The sequence below is a fragment of the Tachysurus fulvidraco genome, chromosome 1 (genome assembly GCF_022655615.1).
Source record: "Tachysurus fulvidraco isolate hzauxx_2018 chromosome 1, HZAU_PFXX_2.0, whole genome shotgun sequence".
Classification (NCBI taxonomy): domain Eukaryota; kingdom Metazoa; phylum Chordata; class Actinopteri; order Siluriformes; family Bagridae; genus Tachysurus; species Tachysurus fulvidraco.
The window spans coordinates 41,002,572-41,025,472 of NC_062518.1; the positions used below are offsets into that span (position 1 = coordinate 41,002,572).

At 37.1% G+C, this 22,901-nt stretch overlaps 3 protein-coding genes and 1 long non-coding RNA gene across 4 annotated transcripts in view; 2 read left to right on the forward strand and 2 right to left on the reverse strand.

The window, feature by feature from the left end:
- LOC113645368 (titin-like) overlaps positions 1–22,901 on the reverse strand; it is a 1,056,738-nt gene that overhangs the window by 702,686 nt on the left and 331,151 nt on the right. The gene's annotated exons all lie outside the window — the stretch shown is intronic.
- The window catches only part of LOC113643804 (immunoglobulin superfamily member 1-like), a 789,004-nt gene that overhangs the window by 625,702 nt on the left and 140,401 nt on the right, over positions 1–22,901 (forward strand). The window contains exons 10-13 of the mRNA XM_047818855.1: positions 18,896–19,147; positions 19,258–19,533; positions 20,302–20,634; positions 21,514–21,789. Of these exons, the coding sequence (XP_047674811.1) occupies positions 18,896–19,147; positions 19,258–19,533; positions 20,302–20,634; positions 21,514–21,789 (1,137 nt within the window). The remainder of the gene's footprint in view (positions 1–18,895; positions 19,148–19,257; positions 19,534–20,301; positions 20,635–21,513; positions 21,790–22,901) is intronic.
- Positions 4,058–6,252, forward strand: LOC113645040. The gene is made up of 2 exons (XM_047818970.1): positions 4,058–4,861; positions 5,443–6,252. The coding sequence occupies exons 1-2, from the start codon at positions 4,288–4,290 to the stop codon at positions 5,730–5,732; spliced, it is 864 nt and encodes a 287-aa protein (XP_047674926.1). The 5' UTR covers positions 4,058–4,287; the 3' UTR covers positions 5,733–6,252.
- On the reverse strand, positions 6,629–7,248 carry LOC113643832. The gene is made up of 2 exons (XR_003440885.2): positions 6,932–7,248; positions 6,629–6,840 (listed from the first exon to the last, which is right to left on the reverse strand). It is a non-coding gene; the product is annotated as an uncharacterized LOC113643832 (long non-coding RNA).

Here is a 22,901-nt window from a genome sequence, read left to right on the forward strand (position 1 = left end):
TTGCTACAGCTGACTACACGGAGTCATTACATGTGGTATATGAAAGCAAAAAAACAAATACATGTATATACAGTGGTGTGAAAGTGTTGACCCCTTCCTTTTATTTTTTTGCACATTTGTTACACTTTAATGTTTCAGATCATCAAACAAATTTAAATATTAAAGATAAACATTTTATCATTTTCTTTTTTAATCTGCATGTAATGTTTTTAAATGAAGGTTTTTATTATTATTATGGGAAAACTAAATCTAAACCCAAATGGCTCTGTGTGGAAAAATTGCTTGCCACTAAACCTAATAACTGGTTGGGCCGCCCTTAGCAGCACGAACTGCAATCAAGCTTTTGCGATAACTTGCAATGAGTCTGTTACAGCCCTGTGGAGGAATTTTGGTCCACTCCTCTTTGCAGAATTGTTATAATTCAGCTACATTGGAGGGATTTCGAGCATGAACTGCCTTTTTAAGGCCATGCCACAGCATCTCAATAGGATTCAGCTCAGGACTTTGACTAGGCCACTCCAATCTTCATTTTGTTTTCTTTAACCATTCAGAGGTGGATTTGTTTGTGTGTTTTGGATCATTGTCCTGCTGCAGAACCCAACTTTGCTTCAGCTTGAGGTATATGAGCAGAGAACAAGAGTCCAGGAAGTGAAACTATACAAAAACAGTTTTCTTCCCTATTACAGATTTAAATACATGGTGTATGCACTGTGTAGAAAAATATGAAGCAGGGTATTTGCACAGTTATAGCTCACAATCTGTATATATGAAGTGCAAACCTGATGACATACAGTCTACTTAAGGGCAAGTCGTGGCCTAATGGTTAGAGAGTCTGACTTGTAACCCTAAGGTTGTGGGTTCGAGTCTCGGGCCGGCCACGACTGAGGTGCCCTTGAGCAAGGCGCCGAACCCCCCAACTGCTCCCCAGGCGCCGCAGCATAAATGTTTGCCCACTGCTTCCGGTGTGTGTTCACGGTGTGTGTGTGTGCACTTTGGATGGGTCAAATGCAGAGAACGAATTCTGAGTATGGGTCACCGTACTTAGCCGTATGTCACTTCACTGTCACTTTTTAACCTCTCTTTGTTACATTTGCAAAATGCTCAATATATCTAGATGAACAAAAATATGATAAATTAGTAAAAGTTATGCAAACAAACATAACAGTTCATTTAAAAAACATTACTGGAAACAATAAAATAAAATCAGGAATTTGGATATTTATAAAAGAAAATGAATGTGTGTGTATGTATGCAAGCGTGTGTGCATGTATGTATGTGTGTATGCGTGTGTGTGCGCGTGTGGTACTCAAGATCGGTCTTGGTCTACAGACCACTTTTTAAAAAGGTCTTGGTCTCGTCTCGGAATCGACCGCATTTTTATTCGGTCTCGTCTCGGACGAAGAGGACTCGGGATTTCATTGCAAGACCGGTCAAGACCAAAACTGAGGGCATATCGCGAAAATATTTGTTAACATCATTATTGTGATTGAACAATAAACTTCCGACCAAGAGCTTGACTCGTGTCTAATTTGAAATGTTTTTAGTTTTTACTCCCCTCCCGATAAGCGATAAGCAAATCAGCTTACTACCATCTCAGAAATATAGCCAGAATTAGATGTTTTGTCTCAAGACAGGACTTAGAAAAACTTGTTCATGCTTTCATCACCAGCAGGGTGGATTATTGCAATGGACTCCTTACTGGGATCCCCAAAAAGACCATTAGACAGCTGCAGCTCATACAGAACGCTGCTGCCAGAATTCTGACCAGAACCAAAAAATCTGAGCACATCACTCCAGTCCTCAGGTCCTTACACTGGCTTCCAGTTACATTTAGAATAGATTTTAAAGTATTGTTACTCGTTTATAAATCACTTCATGGCTTGGGACCGAAATAAACAAGGTCCGTCAGCATTTAGTTATTATGCCACCTATAGCTGGAATCAGCTTCCAGAAGAGATCAGATGTGCTTCAACAGTAGACACTTTTAAATCAAGATTAAAAACACATCTGTTTAACTCTGCATTTACTGAATGAGCGCTGTGCTGCTTCACACTGACTGCACTTTTTATCCAAATCACTTTTACTCCTGTTTTATTCTTTTTAACATATTTTAAACTGTTTTTATGAAAATCACATTTATTTTCTTTAACTGTTATTTGTTTTTGTTATGATTTTATCGTGTTTCTTATTTTTCATATATATTTCTTTTTCTCTTTTATAAACTGTTTTCTAATTTCTATGTAAAGCACTTTGAATGACCTCTGTGTATGAAATGTGCTATACAAATAAACTTGCCTTGCCCTGCCTTGCCTCCCCGCGCCACGCCCCTCGCCACCAGCCCCCAACCCCCACATCGCATCACACTCCACACGTGAAAGCAGGAGACAGGAGAGCAAGCTGTGCCGTCACCGTGACCGTGGCTGTCGGAGAGATGTCAGCCAAATCTTCTGTTATACAATTTGGCTACCTAAACCACAAAGAGTTCATCTGTAAAACTGCATCCAAAAGAAAACATACAGCAGTGTGTAAGTTCTGCAACGCAACGCTTCCTGAGACGGCTGGGACCACGTCAAACTTCTATGGACATTTGGAAAGGAAGCATAAAGAAAGTTAAGCTAAGTGCAAGTAATGCTGGCAAATTTTGCAGTACCAAAACTCAAGTTCACCCCTCCCCCTCCCCATAGCCAAATGTGAGATATATTTGTTTAAAACAAACTTTAAAACAAAAATAAAATGCAAAAACAGGGTTTCCTTCCACGTTGCACAATAAAGCTACACAATAACGTTACCAACATGTAAATTAAAAATATCTAATAATTATTATATAATAATTTGCCTACTAAGCAAGACTTAATGCTTGTATCTTTAGGATACATATTCCCTCTCCTGTTATTCACATTCATTTAAGACAAAATGGACTGTCTAGATTAATATCTCATGGAGATTAGCATTTTTACGGAACTTTGAGTTTTAAAATGTGCGAGGGCAGAAGGGGGTGGGGATTATGAGCGTTACTGGGACCGACCACCTGGGGGCGATCGAGGCGTTTTAGCTTCAGTTTTTAACAGGAGTGTGGTGGCTTGCTGTCCACATACAAACTTAATTGACAAAATAGTATTATTAAATTATATCAATGTACACTATATTTCTTCACTTTATATCACCTATAAGATATATCGTGATATATAGATTTGTCACCCATCCCTACCTCAGGCTCACCAAAAGAGACTTGGCTAATAAAAGTTTAATCACCTTAAAGATGATGTTATTTTTAGTCTTAAGGTAAGAAAATAAACTGTTTTGACCATATAATACCATTTCAATTATATCCTTGGGTAACCTGTGTAAAAAATTAGTTTCCATAATGCCTTTGCTGTGCATGTATTGTGTTGTGTGTTTTATATGTGATATGATTTAACAATTTTATTCAGTTTTTTTGATACTTTTATTTTTAAGATTACTCTTTTAATGTGATTATTGTTCATATCACCAAATATCTTACCAGTTCCTCCCTGAATTTTTAGGTACTTGGAGTACAAGGAAGGGCAACTGGCAGATGTCACACAGCCAAATATAGCATCGTCGTTTACACAGAAAGTGCAGGTGTACAGCCTACATTCACAAAGACAACAAGCCATCAGTAAAGCCATTATCCAAGATTTGATAATTGGGTGTTGTCTGCCTCTGTCACTTGTGGAAAATGGACATTTTAAACACTTTCTTGAGATTATGGACAATAAGTACACACCAATCTCTAGAAAACAATTTCTGAGAAACAGATACCAGTGTTGGTAAAGACTGTCAAGGAAACTGTTTTAAAGAAGCTGGAGACCCAGTCACCTGTTTCTTTAACAACTGATCTCTGGTCTGATCGCAGGCAGCGCTCCTTCCTTGGAATGACTGCCCATGTGTGCAACAAATTCGAAGGATTCAGATTCCTATGCACTCGAATTGTACTTGCTGGACTGTAGGCCTTTTACAGGCAGACATAGTGGGGAGCGAATTGCTTCTGCCTTTGAGGAGATCACAGAGGAATATGGTATACGTCAGAAGATAAGTTATATCATCACAGACAATGCTGCTAATATGAGATGCGCTTTCAAAGTTCACATGCCACAATGACAGTCTGATGACAGTGAGAGTGAGGAGGAGAATCTAGATGATGAACACTTGTGGGAGGACATGAATTTAGTGGAAGACACAGAATTACCATGGCCATCAGGTGAACGTATTTCCTGCTTTGCCCACTCTCTGCAGTTAGTGAGGTAAGGGCTATTGAGTAACGGCATGAAGGAGGTAAGGGCCATTTCCCGCACCATAGCCAAAACATCACGGTTCACAACACTGTTACATAGCAGCTCACAATTTAAAGAAAAGTTTGAGGCTATGTTTGACTCTAATAAGACCATTCCAGCAGGAAACACCACTCGCTGGAACAGCACGTTCAAACAAGTACAGGCTGTCAGGAACCAGCTGAAGGAACTGAGTGCGGTTCTTGCTCCATTCTCTGAGGCAACAGACCAGACAGAAGGGGATAAATCAGTTACCATCAGCATGGTGGTTCCAACTTTCCTGGACTTGAATACACACCTCCTCAAGATGGAGGATACCAGAATGCAGTGCCGGCCATTAGTTAAGGCCCTCCGTCAGTCTCTGGTGAAAAGATTCTCTGGAATCTTTACCAAAACAAACATGGCCAAAGAGAGTGGAAGAGAGGAACCTTTTAGCCACAATGTGTACTTCTTAGCTACCATGCTGGATTCACCGTTTGGCTTAAGTTGGGTGGATCTGGATGTTAACAATGGGGGAAATGCAACAGCAGTGAAGAAACTCCGAGATGAACTGAAGAAGACACTAACAGGTTAATATACAGTAAATTCTTATCCAGTGAAAACAATAGTCTTGTAATTTGCAAATCTTAAAATGTCATACATTTTTTAAATAGTAGTCCTTGAAAGGCCTTAAAGTTTAATTCATGGGGTTTTCATTTTTAACAGTTTATTTTTGTCATAAAACAAACTGACTAACTGCCTGTCATGGTCACCTGTAGATATAAATCCAAGAAAGGTCTAGTACTTGACTATGTACTTAAGTAAAAAAAGTAAGGCAACAGTTAGATGTATTACAGTAGAACTATATCTGACCTAAATAAATATACTGGTCATACTAGAATAATTTTAGTAACTTCTTACTAAATCTGACTAATCTTACTAACCTGCCATATTCCTACCTAAAACTGACCTCTGAGTCTGCACTGGAACATAGACCCTGTACTTAAGTTTATATTAACACACAATGCTCATTTAAATAAGAAAAAAAAAGACTTGTCTAAAAATCACTTAAATTATTTTTAAATTTGTCCTAAAGTGTATAAATGTGACTCTGATATGTGCATCAATCTATCTTTACATCTAACCAATTTATTATGTTTTTGCTTCTCAGACACTTTGATCTCAGAGGTGGAGAAAATAAACAGTGAAGGAGAAGCAACTGACTCAGAGGCCATGAATGTGGATCCACCCTGGGATTCGCCACCAGTCAAATTCTCGCGCCTTCTGTCCCGCTACAAGGCTCATAAGAAACACAGCTCAACAACCCAGGATTCAAGTATTGAAGCACAGATAAGCAAATACTTTGATGCGATCCATGATACAGATACTGACACTGACAATGCTTCTCCTTCTGGGCGAAAAGCCATGACAGATACCCTCAACTCCACAATCTGGCCATGAAGGTACTGTCGGTCCCTGCCTCCTCTGCACCAGTGGAGAGGGTTTTTAGTAGAGGGGGCATTAAAATGAGACCCAATCATGCACCTTTGGGTCAAAAAATGTTGCAATCTCTAATTTTTCTTAAATGTAACCAAATGCTACTTTAAACAAATTTCCCATTGATCATATTTGATTTTTTTTCCTCGTTAACTAGTTTATGTTTATCCTTGGTGGCGAGCTTGTTAGGAGTGTTTTGCCAGTGCAGTTCATTCAGGTTTGGCATATAATGTTTAAGGTTTTCCCAATTACAATTTTTGTAATTTTATGGCTGAAACACCTGCATTGTGTTAGGTGGATGGCAAACCATGGAAAAGGAGTTCTGAATAAATGGTTAAGTTAATTTCAGCTCTTAAGTGTTTGTTCGCATTTATTTGCTTAAAGAAGAAAAAGATAAATTCCCACATACTGTATCTGCAATGTCTTTTGATTATTTTATCAAAACTTCCCTCTTACACACCCCCACACATGAGAGAAGTGCCAGTCGTATGCATATTCCCCATTTTATCAGTGTGGGGACTTGCACTGGTCTTGGTCTTGACTCGGTCTTGGCCTCGACCCTTCAAAGTCTTGGTCTTGACTACAAAACTATTGATCATTGTACAAGATACCTGTCATCCAAGATATACAGGTGAATGACAGGTGTCTTGTCCGATGATCGCTAAGTTTCCATTCGCAAACTATACCTACCGTTTCTGGGTTGTCTGAATTGTTGTTGTGTTTTCGGATTTGTTCATTTGTTTTGCACTTCTCGGCCACCATACAATAATGAGTCAAGTTTATAACAACTCGGAAATGTAGAGTTAAGTGGTTCTGACTTAACTAATGACCAATAAACAGAGAGCCGTATGTCCAGTGTGTGTTATCCAAGCATAGCCTTTATTAATCTGTTAGCTTTTCCACAACCCCTGCCTAACCACAAGGGGGTAACATCCCATCATGTGTCCCATAAAATCCCTTAACACTACAGGAAAGATATTTACATAAACAAACAAAATAAAACAGCAGTAAGCAGAACAGCAACTAATGAAATAGCCGTAACAAAACAGCAGCTAGCGCTCTTTGGCCGCACCTGAAAAACAAACAAAAAAACATTTCAAAAAGTTTCCCCCTTGCCAAAAAGAACCCGACTGAAAAATAAAGGAATAAAGCAGGCGACTCACCAGGGTAAAGCAACAGGAAAATATAGCCAAAAGACCTTTTCTGCCCACACAGGATGCACACGGAAGAGAAATTAAAGAGTCCCACTCAAATGTGCTTTTTATAAAGCCACTAACACGCCGCACTAATTACGTGGCACAGGTGTGCTCAGTGTCAACGTGCAGCTCAGCAGCAGTGAGCGTGTCTTCGGACCCGAAATCCACCCATCAAAATAAAACCAAACCTAAAAGATATTGCACTTGTCACACATGCAAGGAAATGATAGTGTGTGTGTGTGTGTGTGTGTGTGTGTGTGTGTGTGTGTGTGTGTGTGTGTGTGAGTATGATTGTATGCATGCGAGGGTATGATAGTGTGTGAGAGTATGATTTATGTTGTATGTGTGCAAGGTTATTACAGAACGTGTGTGAGGAAGTATGTATTATGGCCTAAACGCCTCTCATACCTTTTAGTAAATCCACATTCATGGCATTGCATTTTTTTGCTTGCAGTACCGTGCAGAGCCACTAGGACACACAGTACAGTTGAGCTCAAATGTGCAGATACTAAATTATGAACATTTTTATAAATGACTAATTTAAAAAAAAAAGAAAACTTTTTTGAATATGACGCTTTAAATTATACAAAAGGCACAATATGCTCCTGTCCTACCTAATGATCTGTTCTTGTTGTCTGTTGAGCTGTAAATACAGTCCTGCTGCTGATCCTAACACACTTTTACTGCTGTAACTCCACTCACCCTGCTGTTGATGTTCTACGATCGCTCTGCTCCTTCTAGCTTTCTGCATTATGACTCACCTCCTGCTGCTGTGGATAATCTCATCTGTATATCCTGAAGATGTGCACCTTCCCAATACAGTTTATGTCCACAGTTCACCTACCTGCTTTACTTAGTAGTCTTATTTGAAAACCACACAAACTACAAATTAGCACATGCCAGTCAAATCACAAAATTTGTGATAGAATGCCAAATTTGCATTTAAAAAGTTTATTTCTTCAAATGAAAAACTTTAGACAAAATTATTGATCAAATCTATGTATGTTGAGTTAAATCTAGAAAACGGTGAAATGTGAAACCCCTGTGAAAAAGGGTCTAGTGAGGCCCTTAATGTATGAAACATTATTGTGGTTTGGTTTCTGTTCGAGATGAGCAGTGTGGTTTTAACCAGTGAGAAATGAGGAAGTGCTGTCATTCACATTCTCACTAAAGCCAAACTTCAAATTAAAATGCAAAACCTGCTTTTATTGTCATTTCAACCATATATAGCTGTTGCAGTACACAGTGAAATGAGACAACATTTCTCCAGGACCATGGTGCTACATAAAACAAAGACAGAGCTAAGGACTTAAGTAAGTAGTCCTAGCCACATAGAGTGCATCTGTGCAACCTGGTGCAAATAGTGTAGAGTAAGACAAGACAAAAAGACAGCGCAGGACAAAAAATAGTGCAAACAAAAAATAAATAAATAAATAAATAAGACGTTTCCCCAAAAACAATACACAAAGACAATACACAAAAACAGTGCCGACCAGTACTGTATGTCCAATCAATACTGCATGTGCAGAAATACTGGAATGAACATTAGTATTATAGCAGCAGTTACATGAGATTGCAAAACAGCAATCAACTGAAATGTGGAAGACAGCATGTGCAAAGAGCAAAAACAGTGTGTTAAACAGCATGTAAGCAGTTTTATATGGTGGTGCCGTAGACATGGATGTATATTGGAAGTCATTGCAGTCCATACAGTTTATTATGCATGTGTGTGTGTTGTGCTCAGCACAGTTCAGTTCAGTTATTGAGGAGTCTGCTGGCTTGTGGAAAGAAACTGTTCCACAGTCTGATTGCGAGGGCCTGAATGCTTCGATACAGACAGCAGGACAGTGAAGAGTGTGTGAGGGGTGTGTGGGGTCATCCACAAAGCTGTTGGCTTTGCGAATGTAGCGTACATGTACTGTACGGTGTAAATGTCCATGAGAGAGGGAAGAGAGACTCCAATGATTTTCGCAGCTGTCCTTCAATACAATGGGTGTTAGTTCGTTAGTTATGATAGTCATTGAGGCATGACACTGTAAACTTCTTTGGGACGGGAACGATGGTGGTTGTCTTGATGCACGTAGGAAAAACAGTGCTGCTCATGGAAATGTTGAAGATGTCAGTGAAGACATCTCAGTGCACTCAAAGCAGTCCTGCAGAGCAGAGATGGCTCCTGCTGACCAGGTTTTCACCTGCTTCAGAACCAGTTTAGTGCATCTGACACATGGTCTGTATGCTGAAATTAGCATAACAGAGATGTGGTCTAAGTAGCCAAAGTGGGGGCGGGGCTCTGCACGATACGTGCCAGGAATGTTTGTGTAAACAAGAAACAGCATGTTTTCCCCTCTTGTTGCAAAGTCCACATACTGATGCAATTTAGGGAGCACTGATTTGAGATTTGCATGATTAAAATCTCCGGCGATGATAAACAGTCTGTTGGGGTGAGCATTTTGCAGATCGCTAATAGCCAATAGTGTGTGTGTGTGTGTGTGTGTGTGTGTGTGTGTGTGTGTGTGTGTGTGTGTGTGTGTTACACTACCCGTACTCAATAAAACTAGAATTAATCAGGAACAAGTCCAATAACTTGATCTTGACTTCCTGCACTTTGACCTCTGCCTTGAATTATGATGAAGCTTGAGCTTATTAAAAAATACATGTGAGTTCACTCACCTGTTTCCTGTCTCATAAAAAATTGACAGATTTAACAGACAACAACATTCAAATCTTTTGACCATAAAACTATATATTTGCTCCCTTAGAGAAGGTTTATAACTTACGTCTCATTTCAGGCCCTGGACTCACAGCTCTAACAGTAAAACTGATGATCTATAAAAACACACACAGCACACAATTTTTTTTCTGTTCACTTACATCAGGGCTGTCAAGTGTCACACATTGAGAGTGACAGTCACGCACTACTGTCTTTTGTCACGCTCTCCCACCACACATCGTATTTCTCAAGCAGAAAAACTTTTTGACTATTTATCATATATTTAATAAGCTGCAGTGGCTAAAATGTATCAGTCCGCACCGCTGTCTCTGTGGAACTGGGCAGGAATCAAGCGCGTCTCAGTTCTTAGTCAAACCTGACACTTATCAGCCAATCAAAAAAAAAAGAGGCTACACAATAGCCAATAAGAAAATAGCACTATCTGGGTAAGAGTTAATGCAACAACCAATGAAAAAAATCATTTTCAGTAGAGAGGGTATTTTTGATGGTCGGTTTGAACAAAAACACAAAACATCTTGTCTCGACGGGACATTGACCTCAATCATGACCCTAAAAATGGCTGGGCTTGAGCCGAACTGTTTTAAATGGGAGCAACATTACAAACGATAAAGGAGTCCAAAAAGGCAACAAACACTTACAATAAACACATAACAATAACACATAAATAACACATAAAGACATCTCTCTCTCTCTCTCTCTCTCTCTCTCTCTCTCTCTCTCTCTCTCTCTCTCTCTCACACACACACACACACACACACACACACACACACACACACACACACACATAGACACACATAGACACATGCGCGCACATTATAATGCACATTATGAGTTAATACTGTATATTTTATTTGTAATAATTTGTTGCAAATAATGAACCTTAATAATGGTCTTGACTCAAGAGCATGAATTTACATTTGAACTCTCTCTCTCTCTCTCTCTCTCTCTCTCTCTCTCTCTCTCTCTCTCTCTCTCTCTCTCTCTCTCTGAAGTGTGAAGTGTTTAAGAGTACAGGAAGTGTCGAGGCATTAACACAGACACTTGTGGTTCTGTCAGTAAGTCAGTCATCAGTTGGACATGATGGAGCTCCGTCCACTCTGTGTGATGTTCTGTGAGTAAATGTTTACTGTGAGTTTTCATTAGTGGTGAATTAAGTTTTGTTTTAACCAAATGATTGTTTGAACCAACCTAATTTCATCTTCTGTGTCGTTATTTAATTCTATAGCTAAGGTCTAATATTTTAAAAAAGGGAAATTAAATTCAGCTTTTTGTGGTACTTTTACGTTTGAGCCAAGTGATTTTATTTGTAAAATATTAAATAGTCATTAAACAAACACTGTTTTCAGTAATTGTATCCTGGTGTCTCTAACATGGGCAGAACATTACAGATGATTATTTTAACTGCTGTTATACATTCATACACTGTATTTGTTTAGGATTTTAAAATGTATACTTTATTCTACATTTCTTTGGAGATCTTTTCTGCACTCTGTAAAGAGAAGAAAGTTAATCTTGTAGATGTACAATATGGGAGGAGACTGTGCCAAGCAAAGAGGAAATCAAGTGTCAGTTTCTAAATGAATGATATTTATATTAATAGCCATGGCACTGGGTTTAACAACAGAACAGATTGGATGGTGTTTTAATATATCTGTTTGTGGTTTAAGCAAACAGGAATCAAACAGTACAAGAATTAATACAATAATCTACAGTAAACCTCCTTCATAGTGGGCCACATCACACCACATCACACCACACTGCTGTTCATTATTTTATTATCATCATAATAACTGCACACTAACAAGTGTTTTAGCTCTAAATGAACCTTAACTAATGTCTGTTTCTCTCTCTACCTTTAGTGCTGACTGAACTCATCCTCTGTCAACAAACAGGTGATTTAGGTAGGTTTCATTCATTAACCTTTTTTATTTATTCAAATAATTTTAATAACAAGTGACACATGTAATGTTAAACTGAGACCAGTGGAATGTAATGAATCTTTCTGATGTGACAAAGACTCAGTGGTGTTGTGAGGGTGGGGCTTCGGGGGCTTAAGCCCCTCATGTACTGTCAAAAGTCCCTGGTCTTTTGAGGACTGAAAACGTTTTACACCACAAATAAAGTGCAATAAACCTGTATGTCCGTTAGCGCCTATTTTACACGTTCATTCCGCTATGCGTTGTTTTTAAACTTAGGTGTCGAGCTGTTAAACAGAACAGTTCCTATTCTATTCAGCAGGTGGCGCTGTTGTTAGTATACGGCTATTGTACAGTCGTCATTCATTCATTCATTCATTCATTTAGAAAGTCACTCAGTCAGTAAAAGAGTTGGTGAGGTAATAATAATGCAAATGTTCTACCTAACTGAACAGTTTTAATGTCAGTTTTAAAGTTTTCTGCTCTGCTAAAATTAAATAACCTTCATCAATTAAATGTATTTTTACATCATAAATAGGCCTACATTAATACATAAGATAAAACGTATGTGGCTCTGGATAAGAGCATATGCCATAAATGTAAACTTTTGAAATATTGAGTAAGTGGTCTGACAAATACAGAAACATATTGTACACACACAAAAATGCAGTCTCACCTCATATTGCAGCTGCCAATGTTTCATTCGCCACCACAAACAAAAGAGGTGATAACGGACAGCTGAGTATCTGCAGCGTAGAGAAATGAAAGGTGACCAATTGCTATTTGCATGAGTAGCTGCTGAAGGAGAGGACTAAAGAACTTTAATTCAGGATCTGAACCTTGGGCCAAATTCGAACTGCTACAGAATATAAAAGAGATAACCCCAGTCCTATGGAATAAAAACACTGTCAATAATAATTGTACGTAATTCAAAGCATTTGTGTGTAAATTTTAATTTTGTGGAGTTGGATCCCAAAATTTACGGCCACGACAGTTTACAGATACGAGATTTTGCGTGTTTGTTCAAATACAACTCCAACATGTACGACTATGACAGTTTACACACACAACGCTTGTTTTCACAACACCTCTTTTTCACACACGAAAACGGTCTGCGAAACAACTGTCAAAAATACGTCATCACGCTCACAGGCATTACTATCCGAGGGAAGATGAATCGATTCCACGAAGTGCGCATGCGCCCCGCCCTCTTTTAAACCACTGGTACCATTGTGGTGAAAATAACCACGAGCCAAAGGATTGTAATTTTGCAAGGCAAAAATTTTACAATTGTGGAAAGCTGGAAACATTTGAGAAGAGTGTGTAGAGTAAAACTACAAGACACTAAAGCAGATAAGTGCAAGAAAACTTCAAGATGGGGGGGAGGAAAATTACAAAAGAGCAAATTTTCTCCAAGACCAAGAAAAAGAGGTGCCTGGAACAGAAGTATACACCATGTATAGTACAGAGGCAAGCATACCCCATGTATCCCCTATCATACAAATGTTGTCCGTAAACGAATGCCTAGTGAAATTTGAGACTGACACGGGATGCAGTGTGACTGTTCTATCACAAGCAGAACATGCCAAATTGGATGCTAAAAAGAAACTGCCTCTGATTACAAGCAAGTTCAACCTTAAATCGTACACAGGACAGTCAGTGAACATTCTGGGTACCACAAAAGTCAAAGTAAAATACAAAGGTATTACCAAAGAACTACCAGCAATCGTGGTGGCTGGATCAGGACCAAATGGCTCACAGAGTTAAAACTCAGCTGGGAGAACATCAACAACATAGAAAGTAGTTCTGAGAGGTTACAGGACATTTTGAAGGCACATGAGACAGTTTTCAAAGAGGAACTGGGAACACTAAAAGGCAAAGATATATGTATCCAGTGAGGAAAAAACTAGTTTTTACCAGAGCTGGTTGGTACTGGAGAGACAAAGCAGCCTGAGAGTTCACAAACAGGTTGTGTGAGGCGTTCAGCAAGAGAAAGGAAAGCACCAGAATATCTTAAAGACTTTGTGAAATGATAGAGAAGAAGAGAAGAACATTTCATAACAAGAGGTTGAGATATTGCAATAAGTTATGTTGAGGTTGTTATACGACATTGCTATAAATGTATATGTTGAAAATAATTTAAGTGGAAGTTTTCAAGTTAAGGGGGGAAGAATGTCATGTTGTGTTCTAACTAATAATGACCAGTAGGGGTCAGTAGTGATGTTGGTATGTGTTGTATTTCACTGACGAAGAATTATACCACGTGTATGTTGGAAGCGGCACGAAACTGGGCACGTGCGTGTTACGTTATTAATAAATTAAAGCTTATAACAAAATCACGTGACTGTTATTGTTTACAAGATACAACAAGGAACATAACAACTACACAGAAACTCCTGGGGTGACCTGAAATAAACCAGTCACTGCATATACTACACTCAATAATGCTGTAATTAAAACATGAATCGAGTTAAAAGCTTTCACAAATTCAGAACAGTAACTTTACTCATTTTTAGCATTGAGTCAGAATTACAAATTGTGATCTACATTTTATTTATTTGTAATTACATCATTAAAATAATGATTTTACTGTTATATATTTTACACAGAGAAACCTAAACCTGTGGTGATTATAAAGCCTGATCAACACGTGTTCAGAGGAGAGACTGTGACATTCATATGTGAGATAAAGAGCGCAAAAGACACCGAGTGGACATACAGCTGGTATAAGAAAGATGACACAGAGAACCCATACAAAGAAGCACAAGAGTTCATCAGCTCAGTTACAGACTCTGACAGTGGTACATACACCTGCAGAGGGATGAGCAGTGACTCTCAGTTCTCAGAGGACAGTGATCCTGTTACACTCACTGTATCAGGTAAGTCTGTGAGTTTATCCTCATTATTTCTGTTTTGGCAAGTAAAATATATCAGTAATTTCATCTTTCAGATTTTCATTGAGCTAAACTGTAACCCAGTCTCATTTTAATGACTTTTGAGCTTCCTCCTGTCTGTTTACTATAAATTTGTACTTTTCTATATTAATACCTCAAATTTCTTTTATTTCTGGTCAAGACACAAATCATCACTTATTAGCCAGTCTTTTCACTTTGATTTTATTTTTAATTGTATTGATCTGTATAAAAAACATGTTCTTTACTTAATAGTCTAAAGCTGATGTTACTGTCATGAATTTGTATGTTTGAAACCGATTGATTAATCACACGATTGAACAAATGATTTCAGAGTTTCACTGCTGTGGCTTCACAGTAAATATCAGTGTGTTTAGTTGAGGGTTGAAAATAAATAAATACAGATGTGTGCAGTTGGTGGTGCAGGTTTAGTCATCCCAATCTGCCAACAGCAAAATACACTTTACTACAACTTGAGGTGGCAGGAAAGTAAAGTAGTGTCAGATTTAGAGTAAACAGCTGTGACACACATTTACAATAAAGTACTGTGATACCTTAATGTTATATAAAATAACACGTATCCCAGTAGACTTTTGTATCTTACTTGATGTAGGACACAACTGAGCTGAAGGGTTTTGCCCAATGACATCTTGGTGGTGCTGGGATTTGAGCACACAAGCTTCTGGTGTTAATCTTAGCCTTAACCTCAGAGCCACAACAACTACACCAAAAACAAACACTGCAATTAACTTCCACAGATTCAACTACTTCTCAAGAGTCACGAAGCTTTTATTTTCTAGAAAATTGGCACTTGGAAATTAATACATTTAACTAAACAAAAACACAGATTTAACATTTTTACATTTAAAGCATTTATCAACTGACCAATAAGTATTTATTTATTTATGTGTCTATTTATTTATTTATTTATTTGTGTTTATTTATTACAACTTCCTTTTTAACTGGGTTACAAATAGAAGAAAGATCTGTCTCTCCCAGGAGAATTAGAACTTAAATATCTGTGTGTACAGTTATTATACTATTATATTATAAAGGATTTTCTCCACTTATTTGAAAGTGAAATATCAAACATCAAATAATTGAAAGAAATTAATAATGGATTAAATAATTCACTGCATTAGTTATCCCTGTGGAGGATCTGTAGATGTCTGCCTTTGCAGATTCTGAAGACTTCTTCAGGTTACACTGAGCCACTTTGTGCACATCTGCAGCAGCAGCAGTGGTATTTTTAATGAATCCACTCTGTTATCTGTTGTTTGCTGAAGGACTTGAAGGTAGCATACAGATTGAAATATCATCTTTGTCACAGTATGGCTTTCCCTCACTCTGGCTTCTGATCTTCTCTCTGTCAGAACTCTTAATGTCACTGTATGTGCACCTCGACTCTTATGGTTACACAAAAACTGTTCTAGAGCACCAGGGTTGGTAGCGCTGACTGGACTGTTGTGTGCCCAGTGTGAAGCACAGGGGTGGATCAGTGATGGTTTGGGCTGCAATATAATGCATTTCCTTACGCCCATTATTTATGATAGATGACAGTGTCACTGCCCAGGTCTACCAAAACATTGTAAAGGATCATGTGTACCCAATGGTTCAAACATTGTACCCTGAAGTTGCAGCAGTGTATCGGGATGATTATGCACCAATACACACAACAAGACTGTTGAGAGTGATCTGATGAACATGAAAGTGAAGTGTATCATCTCTCAAGTCCTGCACAGTCACCAGATCTGAATATTATCGTGCGGTAATATGGAAGTGTGTGTCAGGAAACATTTTTCTATACCAGCATCACATGATGACCTGGCCAGTGCTCTGCAAAATAAATGGTTAATAATTCCTCTGGCTACATTGTAGGACTTGTATCGTTCATTGCAAAGATAGATTGATGCTGTATTGGCTGCGAAAGGAGGCCTTACACAACACTAATATATTATTGTGTAGTCTAAAACCAGGGATTTTGTTTCATTGTACAACCCCTGTAGGATATTTGGTCATGAGAATAGTTTATTTACTGTATGTAGTTATTTGTTGTTTGTTTGTGTGTCTGTTACTTAGCCTGTTTCTGTGTATTGTTATTTATTGCTTCAAAATCTATTTGCAGTTTACAATAACCTTGTTCACAGAAATATTATTTCATTATATTACTCCTGTGAAATAATTGTACATATTCACAGATGAGGCATAATGAGAGATTGGTGGACTTTATGTGAATAAGATACACTGGGAAATGCAGACCTTAACTTAGGTCTTAATTTTTATTATATTCACCCATAAAAATAAATTGGTCTAGAGAAGAGAGAGACTGAAGGTCTGCATAATCATACAGCAGTTCTGGTTTGTCCCTCACATTTTACTCACAAATTTACTATAACTATTATGTGATATTATAGAGATGATTACTTTAGTAAAGACTTCACATCCTGAACTGATTTATTTATAACAGAAACCCATGAACTCACATCAAACCTTAAAGGAGATGTACTAACAGGAAACTCAGTGACTCTGAGTATAAACACATTTACTTTATCAGTAGTGACAGAGTTAAATCATTTATATGTGAGCAGATATACAGTCCTAAATCTAGTCCTTATATGTATTCTGTATTTAATTTAAAAATGTCATTACTTGTTTAATAAAAGTAAAATTAAATTATATTTGGAAACAATAATGATTTTTGTATCTTACCAACAGTCTTAAACCTGTGGTGACTATAAAGCTTGATATATTCATTTTTATTTTATTATTATTTTTAATTTATGTAACTTTTTTTTAAGATGTAATAAAATATATTTAATATAAGATAAATTCAGTGGAAGTGTTTAATAGAAGTGACATGACTTCATTCCTGTGACATCATTTAAGAGCTGTGGTCAGATGTTTTATTGATTATGTGATTTAACCTTTATTTAACAAGGTAAAATCTTACTGAGATTAAAAATCCCATTTTCAGACCTGGGCAAGACATCAGCATGCCAAATTTCAACAAGCAAAACAGACAAGCAGTTATACAATAGAGTTAGCATAGCATCATAGCATCCCAAAACGAGGGCTGTCAAGTGTCACGCATTGTGAGTGACAGTCCGGCATTTCGGTCTTTTGTCTCTCCCACCACACATGGAATTTCTCACTAAACTTACTATTTATCAGATATTTAATATGCCGCAGCACCCAAAATGTATCAGTCCGCACCGCTGTCTCTATGGACGGGGGCAGGAAACAAGTGCGTCTCCCCTGGAGTTCTTAGTGGAGCCTGACACTTATCAGCCAATCAAAAAAAGAGACTACACAATAGCCAATCAGAAAATAGCACTATTGTATCTGGGTAAGATTTAATGCAACAACCAATGAAAAAAGGTATATCCTGGAATTGTTCACCATCACATTGAGCACAGAGTAAGTCATGATCTCCTGTTTTAATGTTACAACAAATTCTTGTTTGACGCAATCAATGACATTGTGACTGCTGTTAGAGACGTTTCCCAGATAATCAGTATCAGGTTTTCATGAGTGTCTGTAACTTAGCCGACAGTTTTACAGCCTGTTCACTGACAACACCTGCTCAGAACAAGTAGTCTAGGCCAGTGGTCCTCAAACTGGGGGCCCTGAGATGGTGCCAGGGGCCCCGACTTTATGACATTTTATAAAATAATGAATTTATCATAAATTCTGTGTAATTAAATCTCTACAAAAAGTACACTACACTGTATAATGTAATATGTTTTCTTTAATTTAAATATTAAGTATTAGAGTGTTTTATTTCAATTTTTTTATGTCCCTCTTGCCAGTCTTCAAAACTTGAGAGCCCTGCAAAACATTGAAATGAAAATTTATATATTTACAGAAAGATTTATTATTTAAATTGTTACAAATATTTTAAATGAATTTGACAATTTTTCTTTACCTGATTGTCAAGATGATTTTAAACTTTCATGACTTTGATTTTACATTGAACAGTTAAAAGAAAAGAAAAAGACATTAATGTGTGTAATATGGTTCAGAATTTGAATAAATTTATAAAAGTTGTGAAATTCACTGGGGCAATTCAATGACATTTATATATCAGTTTAATGTTTTTTTTTTTATTATTTTTAAACAATTTTCTGCATATAAACAATGTGGAAATTTCTTATTTTATTTTTTTATTTTAAAGTTTCCACATTGTTTATATGCAGAAAATTGTTTAAAATAAAAAAAATAAAATAAGAAATTTCCACATTGTGGGACGAATAAAGGTACATCTTATCTTATAAACACTGTAACTAATTGCTTAATTAGTTACAGAGATTAAATTACTGGTTATGTTGTGAAAGTGAATCAAATACATCTCTTCATCATTTTATATCAACAGAAAAACCCAAACCGACTGTGATTGTGACTCCTCAGAGCTCCGTCTACACTGGAGACACTGTTACTCTGAGCTGTAATCTGATGTCCACTGGATGGACGTTTTTCTGGTCCCCAGATCAGAAATCAGAAAGCTCAGACACCAACACACTCACTGTGAGAGTCTCTAATGAAGGACAAGTAAATTACTACTGTAATGCACACAGAGGAAACTACGACTCAGAGTGGAGTGAACCAGCCACAATTACAGTGAGAGGTGTGTCATGTTTTCTACTTTTACACTACAGGTTTAATGTTAGGAAGAACGTGAAAACCTAATTATTTTGTTGTTTTAATTATTATTGTAATATTGTGATCTTTCTATAGCAAGACCAAAGTCTGAAGTGAAAGTACAGCCAGCTGACCATGACATTGTGTTTACTGGAGAAACGGTCACTTTCTCATGTGACATAAAGACTGGAGGATCCTGGGTGTATCACTGGTTCAGGGATAATAATGAACTCAGTGATGCTAAAAGAAAGAAAATCTACAAAATCATTTATGTTAAAGAGTCTCATGAAGGTGTTTACACATGTAATGGAACACAGTCATCGGACCCACAATACACAGAAACTAGTGATGCTGTTACACTGACTGTATCAGGTGAGTGTGTTTTATGTCACATATTGTCTGTTTCTGTAACAGTGAACAAGTGTATTTTGTATAGAACTGCTTTAAACATGTATTTTATACACACACAACGTTGATTTGTAAATTTGTCTGTATATTATAAGCTCTGATTCCTGCCAAGAGTTCAGTTTTATAAATCATCTTATTTACGTCTTAAATCATTTACTGATAATAAACCACATGAATAGAAGATTCACATCATGTAGTGACAAACTATTTCTCAAATGTTTACTCTGTTTCTTAGTTTCTTATTATTATTGTAACTAGGCTATACTAATAAAATAACATAATATTAAGAAAAGATGTTTTTCTGAGATCAGTAACATCACAGAGACAGAAACAATGCTTTCCATTCTAAATCTGATTAGTGCAGTAAAGATTACATTAGGTGTGTTTGTTCTCTAACAGAAAAAACTAAACCTGAACTTACAACAGTATAAGATGTGTAAATACAATACGTTATAAAAGTTACTGAAGTAAACTCAGTAAAAGTGTTTGAAAGAAATGACATGACTTCATTCATGTAACATCGTACATGGGGAATCAGAATCCAACAGTAAATAGGTCATGTGTAGATTTACATTGTGTTTATTTTTTTATCCAAATTAAACAGAACTAAATCTAAAACAATAATAAACAAGTTGTTTAGCTTCATCACAGAGACAGTAATGATGTTTCACTGTAGAAGTGATTAGTGCAGTAAAGACTACTTCACATTCTGAACTGTTTCATTTCTAACAGAAAAACCTAAACCTCAACTCACATCAAGCCCTAAAGGAGATGTACTGAGAGGAAACTCAGTGACTCTGTACTGTACACTGACATCACAGTCTGCTGGATGGAAGTTTTACTGGTCCAAATACACATGGTGGCATTGGACTGAGACTGAGACTACATCAGACTCCAACACCATCAGCTTAGATAAAGTCTATGACAGAATTCAGTACAACACACACCAGTACATCATCAGTTCAGTTAGAGTCTCTGATGGAGGTCAGTACAGGTGCAGAGCTAGAAGAGGAAACCGAGTCTACTACACAGACTACAGTAATGAACTCTCACTAAATGTTATTGGTGAGTAAGAGACTTTCTGTTAAATGATTCTGCACAACATATAAACTGAACATATAAACATGTGAATACAGTCAGAATATAGCAACATTTACACAGCTACTTACAGCAAAAACTATCAGATAAATCATTTTATTAAAGTTAAAGAGAGACAGTGTGAACACGGCTAAGCAGGACTGGTGTGAGGTGAGCTGGTAAATAAAAAAGTGACAAAACACTAGTTTAACTTTGGTAGAAAATGTCAACAAAACCCATAAAATGCTTTTAAGAAGATGTTCAGTCTGTAAAACGGTCCTGATGAAGTTACTCTTTCAGAAACATCAAAATGTCGAGACCTGACTGATTGTGAATGAGTGAAGAGGACGAGGGTCGAACTTTTATAGTGAATCACTCAATCTGATAGAATGTGAGAGATTAGAGAGTGAGTGTGTGAGAGGAGTTCTGAATTAATTACAGGTGTGTGTGTGTGTGTGTGTGTGTGTGTGTGTGTGTTTCCATTCAGTACACGTGAAAAAAAGACAATCAAATCAAATAATCAATCAATTTATACTCAGTCATTCAATCTGTATCTTTTATGTTCAGTTTCTTGTTCAGTTGCTGACATTCAGAATTTCTGAAGATGTCTTGTCTTATTAAAATAAACAGAATTATTAAACACAAAGTATTTCAGACAATAAATTGTGTTGAAGATACAGTCTGTACAGAATCCTGATTATTTTTAGGTCTGAGTCTGTATTAAAATTGTGATCTACATTTACTTCATCAGTGGTGATTGTTGTCTGACAGAGTTTCATCATTTACATGTGAGCTGATATACTGTATCTACACTCTGAATGCTTATCTACAGAATAGAAACAGTAATGATTTGTTTGTTTCTTACAGAGAGTCCTAAACCTACAGTGACTATAAACCCTGATACTCAGGTGTTCATAGGAGAGACTGTGACTTTCAGGTGTGATGTAGAGGAAGGAAGAGACACTGAGTGGACGTACGGCTGGTTTAGGGACAGTAACCCATTGTACCCATATTCAAGAATAAAGGAGTTCAGCATCAGTTCTGTTACAGACTCACATCATGGTCAATACACCTGCAGAGGGAGGAGGACAAGTGACTCTCAGATGTCAGAGAAGAGTGATCCTGTTACACTCTCTGTATCAGGTGAGTCTGTTAATGAATGTTATAACTTTTATGTAAAAAGTATCACTAGTTTTAGATTTTGTTCCAGTTTGTATCATATGCAAAAAGTCTCATTATGATGATTTTAGGGCTGCTTCAATATTGCTATAACTCTTTCCACACACACACACACACACACACACACACACACACACACACACACACACACACACACACACACACACACACACACACACGCGGTTCTCCAAAGACTTATTTGAAGACTTTTCTCCAAATCCACCATGAAAACTAAACAATATTAACAACAAAATAATCACATTAACTTGACAAAAAAGTGAAATCAAATACAAAGTGACATTTTACAGACATACAATACAGAAAATAAAGCATGCTATGAGAAAGAGAAAGAGTCTTTAATGCTTCCTTTTCTTCTTCTTCTTCTTCTTCTTCTACTTCTTTGGATTTATAGGCGGGTCGCATACCAACTTTATGGTGCATACCGCCACCACCTGTGCTGGAAGTATGTCAAAAGATGCCTCCTATATTCTATTTCTAAGACCACTATGCTTAATGAATTTTAAAACTAACCTTACAATTTTCCCGGATCCTTTGCAACCTATTCCCTGTAGCTCTCTTATTAACTCATTCCTTTCCAGATCATACTTGGGGCAGAAAACCAACACATGTTCAACTGTTTCCTTTACTTGGCATAATTCGCATAATCCCGTATTATGTTTCCCTATAATATAAAGTGTAGAATTGAGTATGTCCCATCCTTAGTCTTGATAAAATAACCTGATCCTCTCTACTTAAGTTTAGTGTCATATTACTTTCTTACGGTTTTATTTATAATATATAAATGCCTTCCCATTTTACACTCATTCCAATTCATTTGCCATTTCTGGTTACAAGCTTCTTTAATGATACTTTTCCCTTCCATCCTACTTAATGCAGCAGTAATATTGGGGAAGTTCAGTTTAAGTGACTCTTTAGCCATTCTATCCGATCTTTCATTTCCTGGTATATCTGCGTGAGCTGGTACCCACACAAATTTAATTATTATTCCAATTTGCCTTAGTCTATACAACATGTTCAATATTGCTAGATAAATATCAGATCTAACTGTTGGATAA